General features: G+C 43.3%; 1 protein-coding gene across 1 annotated transcript; it reads right to left on the bottom strand.

Annotated features, from left to right (window-relative positions):
• Window positions 1-2194: 2194 nt before the first annotated feature.
• Window positions 2195-2945, bottom strand: DUSP14 (dual specificity phosphatase 14; the record flags this gene model as incomplete). Its single annotated transcript, XM_058163861.1, has 1 exon — window positions 2195-2945. A coding segment is annotated over one exon (540 nt), but the record flags the coding sequence as incomplete, so codon positions are not given.
• Between the last annotated feature and the right edge of the window lie 17096 nt (window positions 2946-20041).

The following is a 20041-nucleotide window of genomic DNA, read 5'->3' as shown; positions in this document are numbered from 1 at the left end:
AGCTGCAACGGAGCAGGAGGCACAGTGATACGGTGGTGCCACAACCATGAGGAAGTTGTTGGGGCCTGGCTAGCCTGGCTGAGAGGGTCCTAAGGTAAGCCGGTGCAGGGCATGTGAGGCAGCTTCACCTCGCCTCCCCTCACCTCGGGTGAAATGCCCCCGGTTCGGACCGGATCGCTTGATCCAGTAGCGATGGTGGAGGTGGTTCCGAGAACCGGTAGCAAAAATTCCTGCCCCCTGGCATGCCCAGCTGAGCCGCATGATCATCAGAGGTTTTTTTTAACTTTTAAAAGCATTTTTTCTTCTGCTGAAAAAATACTTTTAGAAGTAAAAAAAAAAAGCCTCTGATGATCGCGTGGCTCAGCTGGGATCATCAGAGCCTTTTAAAAGCATTTTTTCCTACAACCTCTTCATCCAAAGAGGTTGTAGAAAAAATGCTTTTAAAAGGTTCTGGCGATCCCAGCTGAGTTGGCTGATTGTCAGAGGCTTTTTTTTCTTTTAAAGGTAAAAAAAATGCTTTTAAAAGAAAAGAAAAGCCTCTGACGATCAGGCAAAATAGCTGGGATGGTCAGAGACTTTCAAAAGCATTTTTACAACCTCTTCAGCCGAAGAGGTTGTAGAAAAAATGCTTTTAAAAGTTTTTTAAAAATTGGCCACGCCCACCCAGTCACATTACCCCCTCCACCAAGCCACACCCACAGAACCGGTAGTAAAAAAATTTACATTTCACCAATGCCTCACCTGATGTCAGTGGAACTGCGAACAACCAGACGGAATGGGCAGCCAGCTGGTTGCGCAGATGCTTAAGTAGGGCTTATTTTGGAGGTAGAGCTTATATTAGGCACATGCATAAAATATATGCTAGGGCTTATTTTCAGGATAGGTCTTATAACCGGTAGTATGGAATTGATAAAAAACAATGCCAAATATCTATAGTTGTCTATTTATCCTTCCCTGGAAATTACAAGCAGTTTGTAAGCCGGTATTTCTCAACCTTGGCAACTTGAAGATGTGTGGGCTTCAACTCCCAGAATTCCCCAGCCAGCATGGGTGGCTGGGGAATTCTGGGAGTTGAAGCCCACACATTTTCAAGCTGCCAAGGTTGAGAAACACTGCTCTAAGCAAAATAAATGCTGTTTTGAACCTTTCATCAACTCTCACTCAGTTCAGCCTGCAAGCTTCGCTATGCGATATTAAGAGATAAAAACAGATTGGCAGGCTATAATACAGACTTCGAAGAGCTTCACGCTGGCGCTGCCCAAGTGTTGACAGCAGCAGGCAGGAATAGTGAGGACAAGAATCTGCAAGGCAACACAATCATTTGGGCTTACAATGTCCTTCCAAACTGCACGCGCTCAACATGCTTAACTGGGTTAGCGTTCATCTTGGGTAGTTGTTTTGTCCCTTAGTTGTGTGAATGCAGCTTATTTGGTCTGTTTATTGTTCGATCTATTGCACAAACGCCCAGAAAACAAAGTCATTCCATTTCCAGTTTAGGTGTTTTGAAAGAACCTGGCCAATGTCTTCTCTTATGGTGCACAACATGTATAGTTTCTTTTTCCAATTGAGCAAGAATAGATATGTTTTACATGAATACATACCCCTTCCTGGGCATCCTGTTCCATCTGACCATTTTGTAACATCTGTTTTTTCACTAAGTATATATTAGAACATAGGACATAAATTCATAGGGCTGGGAGCAACCTCAGAAGTCTTCTAATCCATCCCCTTGCTTAAGAAGGAGACCTTATGGTATAAAGGTAAAGGTTCCCCTCACACATATGTGCTAGTCGTTCCTGACTCTAGAGGGCGGTGCTCATCTCCGTTTCAAAGCCGAAGAGCCAGCGCTGTCCGAAGACGTCTCCGTGGTCATGTGGCCGGCATGACTCAACGCCAAAGGTGCACAGAACGCTGTTCCCTTCCCACCAAAGGTGGTCCCTATTTTGCTACTTGCATTTTTTACGTGCTTTCGAACTGCTAGGTTGGCAGAAGCTGGGACAAGTCAGGGGAGCTCACCCCGTTACGCGGCACTAGGGATTTGAACCGCTGAACTGTCGACCTTCCGATCAACAAGCTCAGCATCTTAGCCACTGAGCCATCGTGTCCCTATTCTGCAAGGATGGATAACATTATATCAAATATATTCTTTGTTTTTTCTTCATTGGAACAAACTGATAGAACTTCATAGTTTTCCTTACAAAAGTGATTCCGCAGGATGTAGGTTTAAGGCCCCCTTGAGTAAGAGGTTGCTGGTTTAGTGCTTTGAAGATGCTTCTGAGGTTCAGCCGACTCAAAAGAAGCTGGAGCCAAGAAGTGGGATGATTCCCAAACAGGAGCGGAAACAGGTCCTCTCCAATCTGGCCAGTTTAGGGTTTCTCACCACCGCCTGGTCCGGCTTCCTCGCTTCAGATCCCCCAGTAAGGCATAAAGACCCTCCCTCCTCTAACATAAACATCTGGCATCGTCCCATAAGGAGTTTGCACCATTTTCACGCTGTTCCGGCCGTATAGCTCCCATTCATAGTCTATCAGCTGCTTCCAGAAACCCACATTCGGACGTATGACTGGGCGCCTCGATTTGACCCAGTTGTAGGCCTCGTACAGGTTGACGTTTTGGTACTTCATCAGATAGGCGATACACAGCGTGGCCGATCGGCTCACCCCAGCCGCACAGTGGACCAAAGTGACGCCGTTCTTCCGAGCCACGCTCTGGATCTTGTCTGCCACGCTGTCGAAGTAAAGAGAAATCGGGGCGCTGGGTATATCGGCCACGGGCACCCGGAGGTACTCAAAGTCGGGGAAGTTGAGGTTCGGGAGTTCGACGGTGGCATTGATGATGCAGGTGATCCCGCGGGATAAGAGCAGTTGGCGGTTGGAGGCGACGCTGCCTTTGCTGAGGTATAGGAAGGGGGTTATTTGGGCAATGCCAGCCATCGTCCCTTCAGAGCAGAGCAGAGCAGAGCAGAGCAGAGCAGAGCAGAGCAGAGCAGAGCAGAGCAGAGCAGAGCAGAGCAGAGCAGAGCAGAGCAGAGCAGAGCAGAGTAGAGCAGAGTAGAGTAGAGTAGAGTAGAGCAGAGCAGAGCAGAGCAGAGCAGAGCAGAGCAGAGCAGAGCAGAGCAGAGCAGAGCAGAGCAGAGCAGAGCAGAGCAGAGCAGAGCAGAGCAGAGCAGAGCAGAGCAGAGCAGAGCAGAGCAGAGCAGAGCAGAGCAGAGCAGAGCAGAGCAGAGCAGAGCAGAGCAGAGCAGAGCAGAGCAGAGCAGAGCAGAGCAGAGCAGAGCAGAGCAGAGCAGAGCAGAGCAGAGCAGAGCAGAGCAGAGCAGAGCAGAGCAGAGCAGAGCAGAGCAGAGCAGAGCAGAGCAGAGCAGAGCAGAGCAGAGCAGAGCAGAGCAGAGCAGAGCAGAGCAGAGCAGAGCAGAGCAGAGCAGAGCAGAGCAGAGCAGAGCAGAGCAGAGCAGAGCAGAGCAGAGCAGAGCAGAGCAGAGCAGAGCAGAGCAGAGCAGAGCAGAGCAGAGCAGAGCAGAGCAGAGCAGAGCAGAGCAGAGCAGAGCAGAGCAGAGCAGAGTAGAGTAGAGCAGAGCAGAGCAGAGCAGAGCAGAGCAGAGCAGAGCAGAGCAGAGCAGAGCAGAGCAGAGCAGAGCAGAGCAGAGCAGAGCAGAGCAGAACAGAACAGAATAGAATAGAATAGAATAGAATAGAATAGAATAGAATAGAACATGGAGATTATGGTGCACAACATGTATAGTTTCTTTTTCCAATTGAGCAAGGATAGATATGTTTTACATGAATACACACCCCTTCCTGGGCATCCTGTTCCATCTGACCATTTTGTAACATCTGTTTTTTCACTAAGTATATATTAGAACATAGGACATAAATTCATAGGGCTGGGAGAAACCTCAGAAGTCTTCTAATCCATCCCCTTGCTTAAGCAGGAGACCTTATGGTATAAAGGTAAAGGTTCCCCTCACACATATGTGCTAGTCGTTCCCGACTCTAGAGGGCGGTGCTCATCTCCATTTCAAAGCCGAAGAGCCAGCGCTGTCCGAAGACGTCTCCGTGGTCATGTGGCCGGCATGACTCAACGCCAAAGGCACACAGAACGCAGTTCCCTTCCCACCAAAGGTGGTCCCTATTTTGCTACTTGCATTTTTTACATGCTTTCGAACTGCTAGGGACAAGTCAGGGGAGCTCACCCCGTTACGCGGCACTAGGGATTTGAACCGCTGAACTGTCGACCTTCCGATCAACAAGCTCAGCATCTTAGCCACTGAGCCATTGTGTCCCTATTCTGCAAGGATGGATAACATTATATCAAATATATTCTTTGTTTCTTCTTCATTGGAACAAACTGATAGAACTTCATAGTTCTCCTTGGTTAGCCAATAACCAATATAGAGTGGTAATCTAATCGATAGATGAGGTGTACATTCAATTTATGATGACATGATAGCAATCTTCCAATGTCCCAGGGGCTGCCACAAAGAAGAGGAGGTCAAGCTATTCTCCAAAGCACCTGAAGGCAGGACAAGAAGCAATGGGTGGAAACTAATCAAGGAGAGAAGCAACTTAGAACTAAGGAGAAATTTCCTGACAGAACAATTAACCAGTGGAACAACTTGCCTCCAGAAGTTGTGGATGCTCCAACACTTGAAGTTTTTAAGAAAATGTTGGATAACCATTTCTCTGAAGTGGTGTAGAGTTTCCTGCCTGGGCAGGGGGTTGGACTAGAAGACCTCCAAGGTCCCTTCTAACACTTGTTATTTTGTTAATTAATTATTCATTAAACATGAAATAATAATAATAATAATAATAATAATAATAATAATAATAATAATAATAATAATAATAATAATAATAATAATATAATTATTCATTAAACATGAAACTCTGGTGGCTCAACAGACTAATGCAGTCTGTTATTAACACAGCTGCTTGCAATTACTGCAGATTCAAGTCCCACCAGGCCCAAGGTTGACTCAGCCTTCCATCCTTTATAAGGTAGGTAAAATCAGGACCCAGATTGTTGGGGGCAATAAAAGTTGACTTTGTATATAATATACAAATGGATGAAGACTATTGCTTAACACAATGTAAGCCGCCCTGAGTCTTCGGAGAAGGGAGGGATATAAATTCAAATAAATAAAAAAAAAACCTCAGTCAACTGGACATTCAAAAATGCATCACAAATACCATTGACTGGTGCTAATGGTTGATATGGGTTGCTGCCAGTGTCCTAGGTATCAACTAAGTATCTTCTTAAAATATATGATGTTAGGAGTAGCGCAGTTTTTTGCAGTTTCATTGGTGTTATTGCAGGAAGCTGCAATTTCTTGTTATTATTATTATTATTATTACTATTATTATATTCATTAAACATGAAACTCAGTCAACTGAACATTTAAAAATATAACATAAATACCATTGACTAGCACTGATGGTTGATACAGGTTGCTGCCAGCATCCTAGGTATCAACCAAGTATCTTCTTAAAGGAAAACACACGCTGTTTATATTATTATTATTATTAATATTATTAATAGCAGCATCTTCATCATCATTTATTAAATTAATGCTGATTAATTTTATTATTTACCGTATTTTTCAGACTATAAGACACACTTTTCCCCTCCTAAAAGAGGCTGAAAATATGGGTGCGTCTTATATTCTGAATGTAGCTTTTCCGAAGCTTTTTTTTTCAGCCCTAAGGAGGCGCTAGCGAGTGAAGCGAGCTCCGTGCTTTGCCTGCTTTTCTTATTGCTTCTCTCTCCAAAGATCAGCTGTGCCTTAGAAGCTGTTTTTTATCCCCAAGCAGGGGGTAAAAACCAGCAAACTAATGTACTGAAGCTGACCAAACTAAGGACGCTAGCCAGATGAATACCTGGTAGGCAGATTTCCCCCTCCCCCCCATTTTGATAGCGGAAATTTTGAATAGTTCGAAGAACCAGCAAATACCACCTCTGGCTGACCCCAGAGTGGGGTGGGAATGGAGATTTTGCAGTATCCTTCCCCTGCCACACCCACCAAGCCATGCCCACCAAGCCACATCACGCCCACCAAGCCACATCCACAGAACCAGTAGTAAAAAAAATTTGAATTTCACTATTGCCATGGCCAGCTCAACATCACTTGTGCCAGGGGCGCCTGTGGAGACCCAAATGCTCTGCCAGCAAAAACGGGCTCCCACGTTCCGTTTTCAGCTGTCACGGCCTCCTGCAACCCTCTGCCAGCGAAAATAGAGCTCGGGAGGGCCGTGAGCTCTGTTTTCGCTGGCAGAAGCACCGTGGGCCGGTCCTTCACTGTTTCCAGGGTGGCTCCGTGGGCCAGAACTAAGTACACTGCGGGCCAAATCCGGCCCCTGGGCCTTGAATTTGACCCCCTTGAAAAATAAGGAAAATATCTATTTTGGAATAAACAATGATAGAGCAGGCTCCGATTTGGGCTAATAATTTGACGTCCTCTTCCCCAGCTCCCCACTGTCCTTGTTCGTTGTCTAACGTACGGACCTTTCAGCTTTTCTCAAAGAAAAACAAGATGCTATTTTTATCCAGAACACATCATCAGCCACGGCTACCTGCCTGCTGTGCATTGCCACCAGACTGACCCACCTGTCTCTGCTCAATTCGTTTAATTTGTTCTTCTGTGAACACGTTTGTTCTTTCAACTGAAAGGGGACACCAGGAAAAAGACAAATTGTAAGCCAAAGGTGTGCAACCTCTGGCAACTTTAAGACTTCGGGACTTCAACTCCCCGAATTCCCCAGCCAAGCACGGTTGAATTGTGGATCTTGAAATCCACAGGTACTTAAAGTTGCCCCAGGTTGGACACTTTTGGTGTAAGCCAAAGGGTTGACAGGACCGCAAATATCTTAATATCTTTCAGTATCTATTTGAGGGAAATTTGGCAAAGCTGTTTATCCAGAGTGATTATCCTATTAACAAAGCGTTCCCCGAAAAGCAAAAGGATTACAGAATTTCAAGGTGGCTTGAAGTATTTTCTTTCAGGTATTTTCAGCTGTGATGCTCTTTAGCTCATCTGCCAAAGAAACATCTAAGCCACATAATTTTGATACCTCAATATTGCACCTGTTTTATTTTTGTCTTCCATTATTCTATTCTATTCTATTCTATTCCATTCCATTCCATTCCATTCCATTCCATTCCATTTCAAATAAATATTCTATTCTATTCTGTTCTGTTCTATTCTATTCTATTCTAATTCTAATTCTATTCTTGTACTTATTCTTATACTTCTTATACTTATTCTAATTCTAATTCTTATTCTAATTCTATTCCTTATTTCTTATTCTATTCCTTATTCTTATTCTTTTCTTATTCTTATTCTATTCTTATACTTATTCTAATTCTAATTCTAATTCTATTCCTTATTCTTATTCTTATTTTTATTCTATTCCTTATTCCTTATTCCTTATTCCTATTCCATTTCATTCCTTATCCACTCAAATGTTTGAGCTGAGCCAGCGACAAGAAGTTGCTTCAAATTTTTGTTAACCCTCTAAATCTTGACAGTTAATTAAATCAACTTCATATGGATAACCATTCAAACCGTGATTGGGAGGATCCAGACTAAATCATGATTTTATGAATGGTCCTTTCTCCTCCATAGCTTTAATTTTATTTCCAGTTTTTGCTTTGCACGCTGTCCACGTAACCAGCTGGCTCAGAAGAATTTGAAATAAACCTTCATTTCTGAAGCTAGGAGACTTCGGGGTCTTCATGTGGTTCAAAAGGCCCATTTGGAAGCTTTACTTATGCTTCTGTGGCCGCCATCTTGACTTTTTTTACCACTTTCCCAGACACTTAAGGGAAACCCCTTTGCTTATACTTCTAAATCAGTGTTTGGCCGCTTTAAGTCAGGTGGACTTCAACTCCCAGAATTCCTCATGCTGGCTGGGGAATTCTGCAAGTCCATACATTTGAAAGTTGCCAAAATTGAGAAACAGATTAAAAGAGTTGGAAGGGACCTTATAGGTCATCTAGTCCAAACCCCTGCCCAAGCAGGAGATCCTACACCATTTCTGACAGATGTCAGTCCAATCACTTCTTGAAAGCCTCCAGGGATGAAGCTCCCACAACTTCCAAAGGCAACTTCTGTTCCATGAGTTGATTGATCTCATTGTCAGAAAATTTCTCCTTATTTCCAGGTTGAATCTCTCATTGATCAGTTTCCTTCCATTATCCTTTGTCTGGTCTTCAGGTGCTTTGGAAAATAGCTTGAACCCCTCCCTCTTCTCTGTGGCAGCCCCTCAAATATTGGGACACTGCTATCATGTCTCTCCTGGTCCTTCTCTTCACCAGACTAGCCATGCCCAGTTCCCGCAACCGTTTATCGTATGTTTTAGCTTCCAGTCTCCTCATCATCCTGGTTGCTTTCCTCTGCACTCTTTCTAGAGTCTCAACATCTTTTTTATAGTGTGGTGATCAAAACTGGATGCAGGATTCTAGGTGTGGCCTTACTAGGGCTTTATAGAGTGGCATTAGAGTTTTATAGCTCTTTATAGAGTGGTATTAGAAACACTGCTCTGGAATTATAACTGATCTGTTTAAGCCTGTTGTGTGAACAGAAACCAAAGCTGAGAGGTTTAGTGTTCATTCAGAATGTCCATGCCACACATGGAGGCCACCAGCAATGCTCGCAGGGTGGTAAAATAGCGAAAGCTACTTCCCACAGCCACATCACCAGACTCCCCTTCTCCTAGGTGCAAACTAGAAAATGTAGGTAGTGCTCGACTTAAGACCACAACGCAGCCCAATTTTTTTTTGTTGCTAAGTGAGACAATTGTTAAGTGAATGTTATCCCTCTTTTATGATCTTTCTTGCCACGGTTGTTAAGTGAATCACTGCAGCGGTTAAGTTAGCAAGTTCAGTTTTGGTCACCACATTACAAAAAAGATGTTGAGACTTTGGCAAAAAGGTGCAGAGAAGAGCAGTTTAAAGATGATTAAAAGGCCCGGAGACTAAAACATATGAAGAACAGTTGCAGGATTTGGGATTGGCTAGTTTAGAGAAAAGAAGGACTAGGGGGTGACATGATAGCAGTATGTCAATATTTGAGGGGCTGCCACAGAGAGGAGGAAGGGGGTCAACCTATTTTCCAAAGCACCAGAACGCAAGACAAAAAACAATGATATGGAAACTCATCAAGGAGAGAAGCAACCTGAAATTAAGGAGAAACTTTCTAACCATGAGAACAATTTAACCAGTGGAACATCTTGCTGGGCTATGAGTTGATGACATGCAAACAGTTTTAACAAATGAGTAGAGTTAATGATGACAAAATAATACAGCGTATCTGTGTAGAGAAAGAAATTTGAACATCAGATCAACCGGATTCCCACTTATCCTTCATCAGCAGATGGCAAAGTCACCACCTGCAAGGTAGAACTAGAATTCACCGTCTCCTGGTGATTGGCCCCAAATTATCCAGCTAATTTTCATGCCTAAGACGGGACTAGAACTCGCAGTCTCCTGGCGATTGGCCCAAAGTTGCCCAACTGGCTTTCATTCCTAAAGCGGGACTAGAACTCACAATCTCCTGGTTTCTAGCCAGGAACCTTCACCACTAGACCCACTAGACCCATGATGGCAAGCCATGATGGCAAGCCAGACTCAGACTCAATCCATCCAAGACGGAGTGGCTGTGGATGCCGGCACCCCGGTACAGTCAGCTGCAACCGCGGCTGTCTGTTGGGGGCGAGTCACTGGCCCCAACAGAGAGGGTACGCAACTTGGGCATTCTCCTGGATGGACGGCTGTCGTTTGAAGATCACCTGGCGGCCGTCTCCAGGAGAGCCTTTTACCAGGTTCGCCTGGTTTGCCAGTTGCACCCCTTTCTGGACCAGGATGCCTTATGCACGGTCACTCATGCTCTCGTCACTTCTCGTCTGGATTATTGCAATGCTCTCTACATGGGGCTACCCCTGAAGTGCACTCGGAGACTCCAGTTAGTCCAGAATGCAGCTGGGCGGGTGATTGAGGGAGCTCCACGTTGCTCCCGGGTAACACCACTCCTGCGCAGTCTGCACTGGCTACCTGTGGTCTTTCGGGTGCGCTTCAAGGTTCTGGTTACCACCTTTAAAGCGCTCCATGGCTTAGGGCCCGGGTACTTATGGGACCGCCTGCTGTTACCTTATGCCTCCCACCGACCCGTACGCTCTCACAGAGAGGGTCTTCTCAGGGTGCCGTCCGCCAAGCAATGTCGGCTGACGGCCCCCAGGGGAAGGGCCTTCTCTGTTGGAGCACCTACCCTCTGGAACAAACTTCCCCCCCAGTTTGCGCCAACTACCTGACCTTCGGACCTTTCGCCGGGAATTAAAAACTTATTTATTTATCCAAGCAGGACTGGCTTGATTTTTAAAATTTTAAAATTTTTAATTTTTAATAATTTTATATGGGGTATTTTAGTTTGGGTCAATTTGACGGTTTTAATTTGGCCATTATTGAATATGTATTTTAATTGATATTTTAATTTTGTATATTTAACTGTTTTAACCTTGGCTGTACACCGCCCTGAGTCCTTCGGGAGAAGGGCGGTATAAAAATTTAAATAAATAAATAAATAAATAAATAAATAAATAAATAAATAAATAAATAAATAAATAAATCTCTGCAGGCACACGAGCCATTGCCCTAGGTCAGCTCCACCGCGCATCTGTGCATGCCGGCCAGCTGAGGCCTCCCGGAAGTCTGGAAACAGGTCGTTTCCAGCCTACGAAGGGCCTCCGGAGGGCCAGGGGAAGCGGTTTTCGCCCTCCTGGAGGCTCCAGGAAAGCCTCCAGAGCCTGGGTAGGGTGAAAAACAGGCCTACCAGAAATCCAGAAACGGGCCCTTTCTGGCCTCTGGAGGCTTCAGGGAGGCCTGCTAGGCTCAAAATGGGCCCCGGGGGGGGGTTGCGCACAGATGTGCAGGGGGGGCAGGGCATGTGGGGGGGGGGCGGCATCGCATGCGTGCCTTCGGCACCCAAGGAAAAAGAAGGTTAGCCATCACTGCACTAGACTGTCTGCCATCTGCAGCCCCTTGATTTGTCATTACAAAAACGCACAACGCTTTTGACTGCTCGCAGCAAATGCATTGTGCGGCTTAGGTTGTGTGTCTCTTTTGTTTGATGCAATTTGATCCAGAGAGCATCATCGGCCAGCGCTCTGCCTCTGAGGAGAAACATTTTAGCCAGAGAATATGAGACTTGGGATCTATGCCAAACCGAGAACCAAATGCTACCCCTGGGATTAGCAGAGATAGAAATAAACCCAAAACAGACGAACGAGCATCTTTCATTATATTTATCTTTCATTATATTTATCTTTCACACGCTTGCAGCAGCAACAACAACAACATGAAGTGAGAAAAATCTGCAGACTTTTAAAATAGCAATTGGATAAAAATGACTGCGTTTGGTTAGTTTCTTAGGCTGGCAATTATCCTTAGAACAGTGCTTTTCTTAAACTTGGCAGCTTTAAGATGGGTGGACTTCAACTCCTAGAATTCTTCAAGCCAGGGTGCTTGCTAGAGAATTGTGGGAGTCGAAGTACACATATTGGTACATTTACTAAGTTTGAAATATACAGTCCTAGAACATAGAGTAGAGTAGAGTAGAGTAGAGTAGAATAGAATAGAATAGAATAGAATAGAATAGAATAGAATAGAATAGAATAGAATAGAACAGCACAGCACAGCACAGTACAGCATAGAATAGATTTTTTTATTGGCCAAGTGTGATTGGACACACAAGGAATTTGTCTTGGTGCATACACTCTCGGTGTACATAAAAGTTTCATATGAATAACGGTTGCAAAAACTGGGTTTGGCTAGTCTAAAGAAAAGAAGGATCAGAATAGAATAGAATAGAATAGAATAGAATAGAATAGAATAGAATAGAATAGAATAGAATAGAATAGAACGTAGAGTAGAGTAGAGTAGAGTAGAATAGAATAGAATAGAATAGAATAGAATAGAATAGAATAGAATAGAATAGAACATATAGAGTAGAGTAGAATAGAATAGAATAGAACAGAACAGAATAGAGTAGAATAGAACAGAACGTAGAGTAGAGTAGAGTAGAATAGAATAGAATAGAACAGAACGTAGAGTAGAGTAGAATAGAACAGAACAGAACGTAGAGTAGAGTAGAGTATAGAGTAGAATAGAATAGAATAGAATAGAATAGAATAGAATAGAATAGAATAGAATAGAATAGAATAGAACAGAACATGGAGATTATGGTGCACTAATGATGTTATTTAGCTGGGTAATGAAACATCTGCAAGAAAACCATCAAACTCAGTGAGCGTCAAGGACCTCACATGGAGATTGGTTTCCCCAGCCCAATGGGCCTGGGTTTCCTGGGGTTATACCTCCCATTATCCCCAACCAGCCTGTCTTAAATCAAGAAATGCAGATAGGGCCTACTTTTAATCCCATCGTGCCCTGCAATCAACTCAAAGAGATTTCCATGCCCTACAACAGTGTTTCCCAACCTTGGCAAATTTAAGATGAGTGGGCATCAATTACCAGAATTCTCCTGCCAGCGTTCTTGGAATACTTGTGTAAAGAAACCAATCCATGCTTCTGAGCTAGGACAGACCAGTTGTTCTATCAAACTAATTTTAGAAAGGGAAAAGAAAAAACTTTCATTCAACAGGTGTTCTTTAAAATCCAAGTCCGACCTACCACAGCTTTCCTAGTTGTTCTAATCAAGGAGAGAACCAACCTCCGAACGGAGAAGAAATTTCTTGCAATTAGAACAATTAATCAGTGGAATGATTTGCCTCTAGAAGTTCTATATTTTTAACTATATTTTTAAGAGATTGAATGACAATTTTGTCTGAAATGTTATAAGATTTCTTGGTTGAGCAATGGGTTGGACTAGAACAGGGGTCTCCCACCTTGGCAACTTTAAGACTTGTGGACTTCAACTCCCAGAGTTCCTCAGCCAGCAAATTCTGGGAGTTGAAGTCCACAAAAGTTGCCAAGGTTGGAAACCCCTGGACTAGAAGACCTCCAAGGTCCTTTCCAACTTTGTTATTCTGTTATTCTGCTTGATAGCTCTGTTTTATGCCACCTGTGGTTTAGATTATTCATTCCAGAGAAGATCCATCTAATGTGACCACTAAGAGTTGACACCAACTTCCAGGCACATACCAGTAATCCATCCATCCATCCATCCATCCATCCATCCATCCATCCATCCACTCATCCATCCATTCACCCACCCACCCACCCATCCATCCATCCATTCATCCACCCACCCATCCATCCATCCATCCATCCATCCATCCACTTGTTATTATTACCCATTGATTCCCCAAGGATATCTCCATGAAATTAATGGAGTCTACCTTGATATGAAGATGATTTTACTAATTCACCTGGAAGGTTTCAAGATATAGAAGGACCTGGCGATGCACATGAAGCAAAAACGTAGAAGACAAGGGCAAATCATTTCTACACTACATGTAGTGGGATTTTTTTTTACTACTGGTTCTGTGGGTGTGGCTTGGTGGGTGTGGCAGGGAAAGGACGCTGCAAAATCTCCATTCCCACCTCACTCTAGGGGAAGGATACTACAAAATCTCCATCCCCACCTCACTCCAGGGGAAGGATACTGCAAAATCTCCATTCCCACCCCACTCCAGGGGAAGGATACTGCAAAATCTCCATTCCCACCCCACTCCAGGGGAAGGATACTGCAAAATCTCCATTCCCACCCCACTCCAGGGGAAGGATACTGCAAAATCTCCATTCCCACCCCACACTGGGGCCAGCCAGAGGTGGTATTTGCCATTTCTCCTAACTACTCAAAATTTCCGCTACCGGCTCTCCGAACTGCTCAAAATTTCCACTACCAGTTCTCCAGAACCTGTCAGAACCTGCTGGATTTCACCCCTGTCCCTGGGCTAGACTGATAAATAAATAAAAATCTGGAAGAAGTCACTGACAAATCATAATACTGTTGCTTTCAACAAAAGTCAGAGTTGACTCAATGGGCCTCTTTAACCTTCACTCTGTAATCAAGGTCAGTTCCTCTGTAAGGAAACTAAAGCTATCCTTAAAAAAAAAAACAAGTAGACAAGAAGGAAGATGACACTTCTTCAAGATGCCTCTAGGCTCCAAGTCAGCAGTTTTCCTGTACCTGCAGCTTCTAGACATTTTGGACAACAAGTCACATCTGGGACAGGGGTCTCCAATCTTGGCAACTTTAAGACTTGTGGACTTTAACTCCCAGAATTTCTCAGCCTGCTTTGCTGGCTGAGGAACTCTGGGAGTTGAAGTCGACAAGTCTTAAAGTTGCCAAGGTTGGAAACCCCTGCTCTGAGAGATCTGAGTTGCCCAATTGGGGAGTAGCTCTACCTACATCTTCCCCTTTATGTATAGTGACCAGATGTCCCACTTTTGGCGGGACAGTCCCGCTTTTTAATAATTTGTCCCACGTCCCGCAGCAATTCCAAAAAGTCCCGATTTTTTTTTTGTTTCACTCCCATTCTGAAAATGGGAGGCGGCAACGCAAGAGGAGGAGGCAGAGAAGGGGGAGTGGCGGAGAAGGGGGCGTGAGAGGGAGGAGAGACGGCGCTTGACTTCACCTGAGAGGAAGAGAAGAGCCAAGCCTGCCTGGAAGGGGAAGACAGGAGATTACCCACTTGTGCTCCGGGTGGCTGTTCCTTGCAATTAGACCACAAGACAGTTTTCTGCAGGGTTTGAGCACCAGGAGGTGATGGGATTAACCAATCAGAACACAGCCAAGCTCCCACCCAATCAGTTCAAATCCCCACTAGCAGTTAAAAGGAAGAAACAGCTGCAATCACACATTGCTCTTAGAAGCACGAAGCTGAAGCCTGAAGATGACGAATGAGACTTCGTCGAAATGTCGCCAAGACACTTCTAATTTTACGCGGGAGAAAACCCCAATAACCAAAGACCTACATACAAACACCCGCGAAAACCTCAGAATATATATATGGATGTGTGTGTGTATATATATATTCTCTTTTTCTTAAAGAGGAACAGGGTTTATATTCTTCCTCTTTGTCAGAAGAAATTTGTTTTATAACATAGATGAATGGAAGGTTGCAGCGCTGAATTGTGATCACCCAGATGACCGCAAAGCAGTGGTGGGATTCAAGTAATTTAACAACCGGTTCTCTGCCCTAATGATTTCTTCCAACAACCAGTTTACCAAACTGCTCAGAAAGTTAACAACCGGTTCTCCCGAAGTGGTGCGAACTGGCTGAATCCCACCACTGCCGCAAAGCATCAATTTTCTGTATTTCTCTACTGGTTGTCTGGAGTTTTGCAGATAAGATCATATTAGAAGGGAAATGGCTATTTGATAAAAAAGGAATCAGATCTTTCTGAGGTGAAATAGTATTTAAAACGCATATATTTAAGGACATAACATTTGCAATTAAATGTGGAATATCTCGGCTGCAGCACAGGGGTCTGATTACATGAAGGATGAATATCGCAATGCCCCAAATTAAGTCTCGCAGCACAATCCCTTCCTGATCTGTTAAATGAGCAGACAAAATCTGTAAACGCCACAAAACAAGTACAGATTCACTATTTCTTAAATTCATCTGTTTAGGTTGCTTTAGAAAACATGTTTGTTGCCCTCTAGCTAAAACTCCCAGGGCAACGGGTGTATTAAAAAAAATCATAAAACACAGTCAGGAATACCAATTAGAAGAACTTAATTTTAAAACCGTAAAAGAAAATATTAAATTGTACACATCAATACAAGTTTACAATTAAAAGCTTCAACGTGGGGCAGGAATGTTTGGATAAATTTAAATCAGAAAAACGTCTGTTCCCAAAATGACTTTGGATCTTGGCGTTTGAGGCCTTCCCTGGAGTTGGCATTCTGTATTCCAGTTTTCCAAAAATAGTTTCAGATTGTAATTTGAAAAGACAAGGCTGCCATTCCCGAAAAATACTCTCTTTTCCCCCAACTTTCAAACTCACAAGGAGATCTGAAGAGTGTGGGTAATCCTCGACTTACAACCACAATTGAGCCCAAAATTTCTGTTGCTAAGTGAGATGGTTGTTAAGCGAGCTTTGCCCCATTTGTCCACCTCTCTTGCCACAATTGTTAAGTGAATCGTTGCATTTGTTAACTTAGGAACACGGTTGTGAAGCGAATCTAGCTTCCCCGTTGGACTTTGCTTGCCAGAAGGTCGTAAAAAGGGGAATCATGTGACACCGAGACACTGCGACCGTCGTAAATACGAGTCAGTTGCCAAGCGCCTGCATTTTGATCACATGAACGTGGGGATGCTGCAATGGGCATAAATGTGAGAAATGGTCATAAGTCACTTTTTTTCAGTGCCGTTGTAACTTTGAACGGTCACTATGTGAACTGTTGTAAATCGAGGACTACCTGTATTTAGTGTGCATCTCCTGTACAGTAATCCTGCTCTTATTGTAGGCCTGAAAGCCAAAATTCTGAAGCTGCTTCAGGATTGGATATTAACTTCAAGTTTATCCCAAAGGTGTTTTTTTCAAAAGGCAACTGGACTTTTTTCGTTTTTTTCCTTGGAAGACGTTTCGCTTCTCATCCAAGAAGCTTCTTCAGTTCTGACTGAACAGTGGAGGATGGAAGGATTTATATTCCTTGCAGTCATCAAATCCTTCCATTCCCCACCATTCAGTCAGAACTGAAGAAGTTTCTTGCATGAGAAGTGAAATGTCTTCAAGGAAAAACGAAGTCTATTTGCTTTTTGAAAAAGCATCTTTAGGATAACCATGACTGAGAATCTCCACAGACAAATTCAAGTTTAATTCACGTGAAGTGCTAACACACCCTATATCAGTTTCCAGTTTGCCACACGACAAGCTCCAAAATAAAGATGATGTTAAGATTATAACATGTTGCGCATAAAAGTTCCTTATTAGGCAGCAGTATATTGAATTTATTAAATTTATATACTGATTTGTTTTTCTAAGCAAAATCTTCCTATAATACACAGGGAGCTTCCAGACTAAGCTACCCTGAAACTAATTAACGAGATTTAAGTTCATTATTATGACTAATTGCCTCTGTGATATTTCTCATGAGTAACTCACTTAACAAACAAAATAGGGATTTAAAAATCATAAAACACAGTCAGGAATACCAATTAGAAGAACTTAATTTTAAAACCGTAAAAGAAAATATTAAATTGTACACATCAATACAAGTTTACAATTAAAAGCTTCAACGTGGGCAGGAATGTTTGGATAAATTTAAATCAGAAAAACGTCTGTCCCAAAATGACTTTGGATCTTGGCGTTTGAGGCCTTCCCTGGAGTTGGCATTCTGTATTCCGGTTTTCCAAAAATAGTTTCAGATTGTAATTTGAAAAGACAAGGCTGCCATTCCCGAAAAATACTCACTTTTCCCTCAACTTTCAAACTCACAAGGAGATCTGAAGAGTGTGGGTAATCCTCGACTTACAACCACAATTGAGCCCAAAATTTCTGTTGCTAAGTGAGATGGTTGTTAAGCGAGCTTTGCCCCATTTGTCCACCTCTCTTGCCACAATTGTTAAGTGAATCACTGCAGTTGTTAATTTAGTTGTTAAGTGAATCTGGTTCCCCATTGACTTTGCTTGTCAGAAAGTCACACAAAGTTGTTGTGACCCAGGCCCCAGTATGTAGTAGGAAACTCAGTCAGTGTAAAACAAACAAACCTTGATTTCAACAGCATTTCAAATAATTCAAAATCTGAATTAAAGTGGTTTCAATTACATTTAATTAAAGTTTGAATTAAAGTTCTTTTCTGCAACTAGAGTGCATCTTCAACCGGGACTAAAAAAATATGGAGCAGGAGGATAAGATACAAGGAGCACTACATTTTAATCTCAAATAAGGAATAGTTATTTAATAATACAAAACACATGTATTCTTATTCAATGAGTATTAGCAGAACTATGACAATTCTCCGTGGATTCAAGCAGCCCACTGACCCCGACATCATCAGGACGCTTCTGTGCATGCACAGAAGCACCCGCAGCACTGCTGCAAACCAGTGGCAAAGGTAAGTAGAACCCACCCCTGCACTAAATGAATTGTTGTAGGTCAAGGACTACCTCTGTAGCCTGCAGCTTTCAATCCAATCCAATCACTTTTCCTGGACAAGGAAGGTGTAAAGCCCAGAGTGGCAAATTTTGGGGTACCCAACCAGACTTTATCCAATTTTGTTGGGCAGTTTTTTTGAAATCCAGTATGAAACATTACCTTCTACTAATTAAAAGCCCATGCAGGATCTTTTTCAAGAAAGCAATAATTTGCAAAGGCTTAAGCATGCACCCAGAATATTATACACCCTAAAGGGCCTGGAGGCAGAATGTTAATATTAATTAATATTAATAATATATCTTCCCTCCCTGCTCACAATTTTCTTCTCACGGCACTACCTGTTGTGATGCAAAGATTTTTCTAGCAGCTCTTCTCATGCGTGCATTAGGAACAGGCTCCTCCTGTTCCTCTGCCTCACTACTGTCAGGCTCTGGAGGCTCTGGAGTCCGCACCTCACTCCCCGATGGCCCTGGCCCCACCTTAGCTTCTGACGCAGAGCCCTCATCTGGGCCTTCCCCAGCCTCCGGGACTGGCCCCTGTTCTTCCTCAGCCTCATCGCTGTTCGACTCCATTGCAAGCTCTGCAGGCTGCTGGCAGACCACAAGAAAAGTATTCACATGGCCCCGGGACACAGCAACCGTCATAAATATGAGTCAGTTGTCAAGCATCTGAATGTTGATTACATCACCATGAAAATGTTGCAAAAAGGGTCCTAAGCCAATTTTTCAGTGCCGTGGTAACCTCAAATGGACACTAAACAAATGGTTGTAAGTCAAGGACTCTCTGTATACCCATTTCACCTTTTCTATAAACCAGGGGGTATTTTGCTGAACTGCTAATTTCTCTTTTATCTAAACCAGTTGTGGCAACTTGAAAGTGTGTGGACTTCAACTCCCAGAGTTCCTCAGCCAGCAAATTCTGGGAGTTGAAGTCCACAAGTCTTAAAGTTGCCAAGGTTGTAGACCCCTGGACTAGAAGACCTCCAAGGTGAAAATATGCAGTACAGGTAGTCCTCGAGTTACGATTACAATTGAGCCCAACATGTATGTTGCTAAGTGAAACATTTGTCAAATGAGTTGGCCTCATTCTACGACGTTTCTTGCTGCAGTCGTTAAGTGAATCGTTGCATTTGTTAACTTAGGAACACGGTTGTGAAGCGAATCTGGCTTCCCCATTGACTTTACTTGTCAGAAGGTCGCAAAAGGGGATCATATGATCCCGGGACACTGCAATGGTCATAAATATGAGCCAGTTGCCAAACATCTGAATGTTGATTACATCACCATGAAAATGTTGCAAAAAGGGTCCTAAGCCAATTTTTCAGTGCCGTGGTAACCTCAAATGGACACTAAACAAATGGTTGTAAGTCAAGGACTCTCTGTATACCCATTTCACCTTTTCTATAAACCAGGGGGTATTTTGCTGAACTGCTAATTTCTCTTTTATCTAAACCAGTTGTGGCAACTTGAAAGTGTGTGGACTTCAACTCCCAGAATCCCCCAGCCTGCAGGTTGAGAAACACTAAATTAAACTGAACGAGTGAGGGGAAGGAAGCCCTCTCAATGGGGGAGGGGAGTCAATTAAAGAGATATTGGTGGGCTTAGTAATTCCCATGGCCACATCCATGTTTCTGCTTTAAAAACTTTCTCCGGGTATACAAAAAATTAGTTGCCGGTGAAACTAATAAAACCTGAAATTTCCCACTTCTGTTGATATCATTGTAATATTGTTGTAATGTCTGACGATGTTTGCTTGTGGTGAGACGCCTAAAGTCATTGTGAGTTGGGTGGCATACAACTTCAACCATCCTTGGCATTGACAAAATTACCCCTGAGTCAATTGCAGAAGGCAGCTTGGATTGGACCTTTAACATCATAAAACATCTGCCTATCTTCCCAAGTCCTTGAGAAGGACTCATCAGATGGATAAAAATGCCAAATCCAATCTAAACATCTGGCTGTGTGACAAACCATAATAA

Source organism: Ahaetulla prasina, chromosome 1, assembly GCF_028640845.1.
Source record: "Ahaetulla prasina isolate Xishuangbanna chromosome 1, ASM2864084v1, whole genome shotgun sequence".
NCBI classification, from domain to species: domain Eukaryota; kingdom Metazoa; phylum Chordata; class Lepidosauria; order Squamata; family Colubridae; genus Ahaetulla; species Ahaetulla prasina.
The sequence above is the reverse complement of the archived record's forward strand: the minus strand, read 5'-3'. Positions and strand labels throughout refer to the sequence as shown.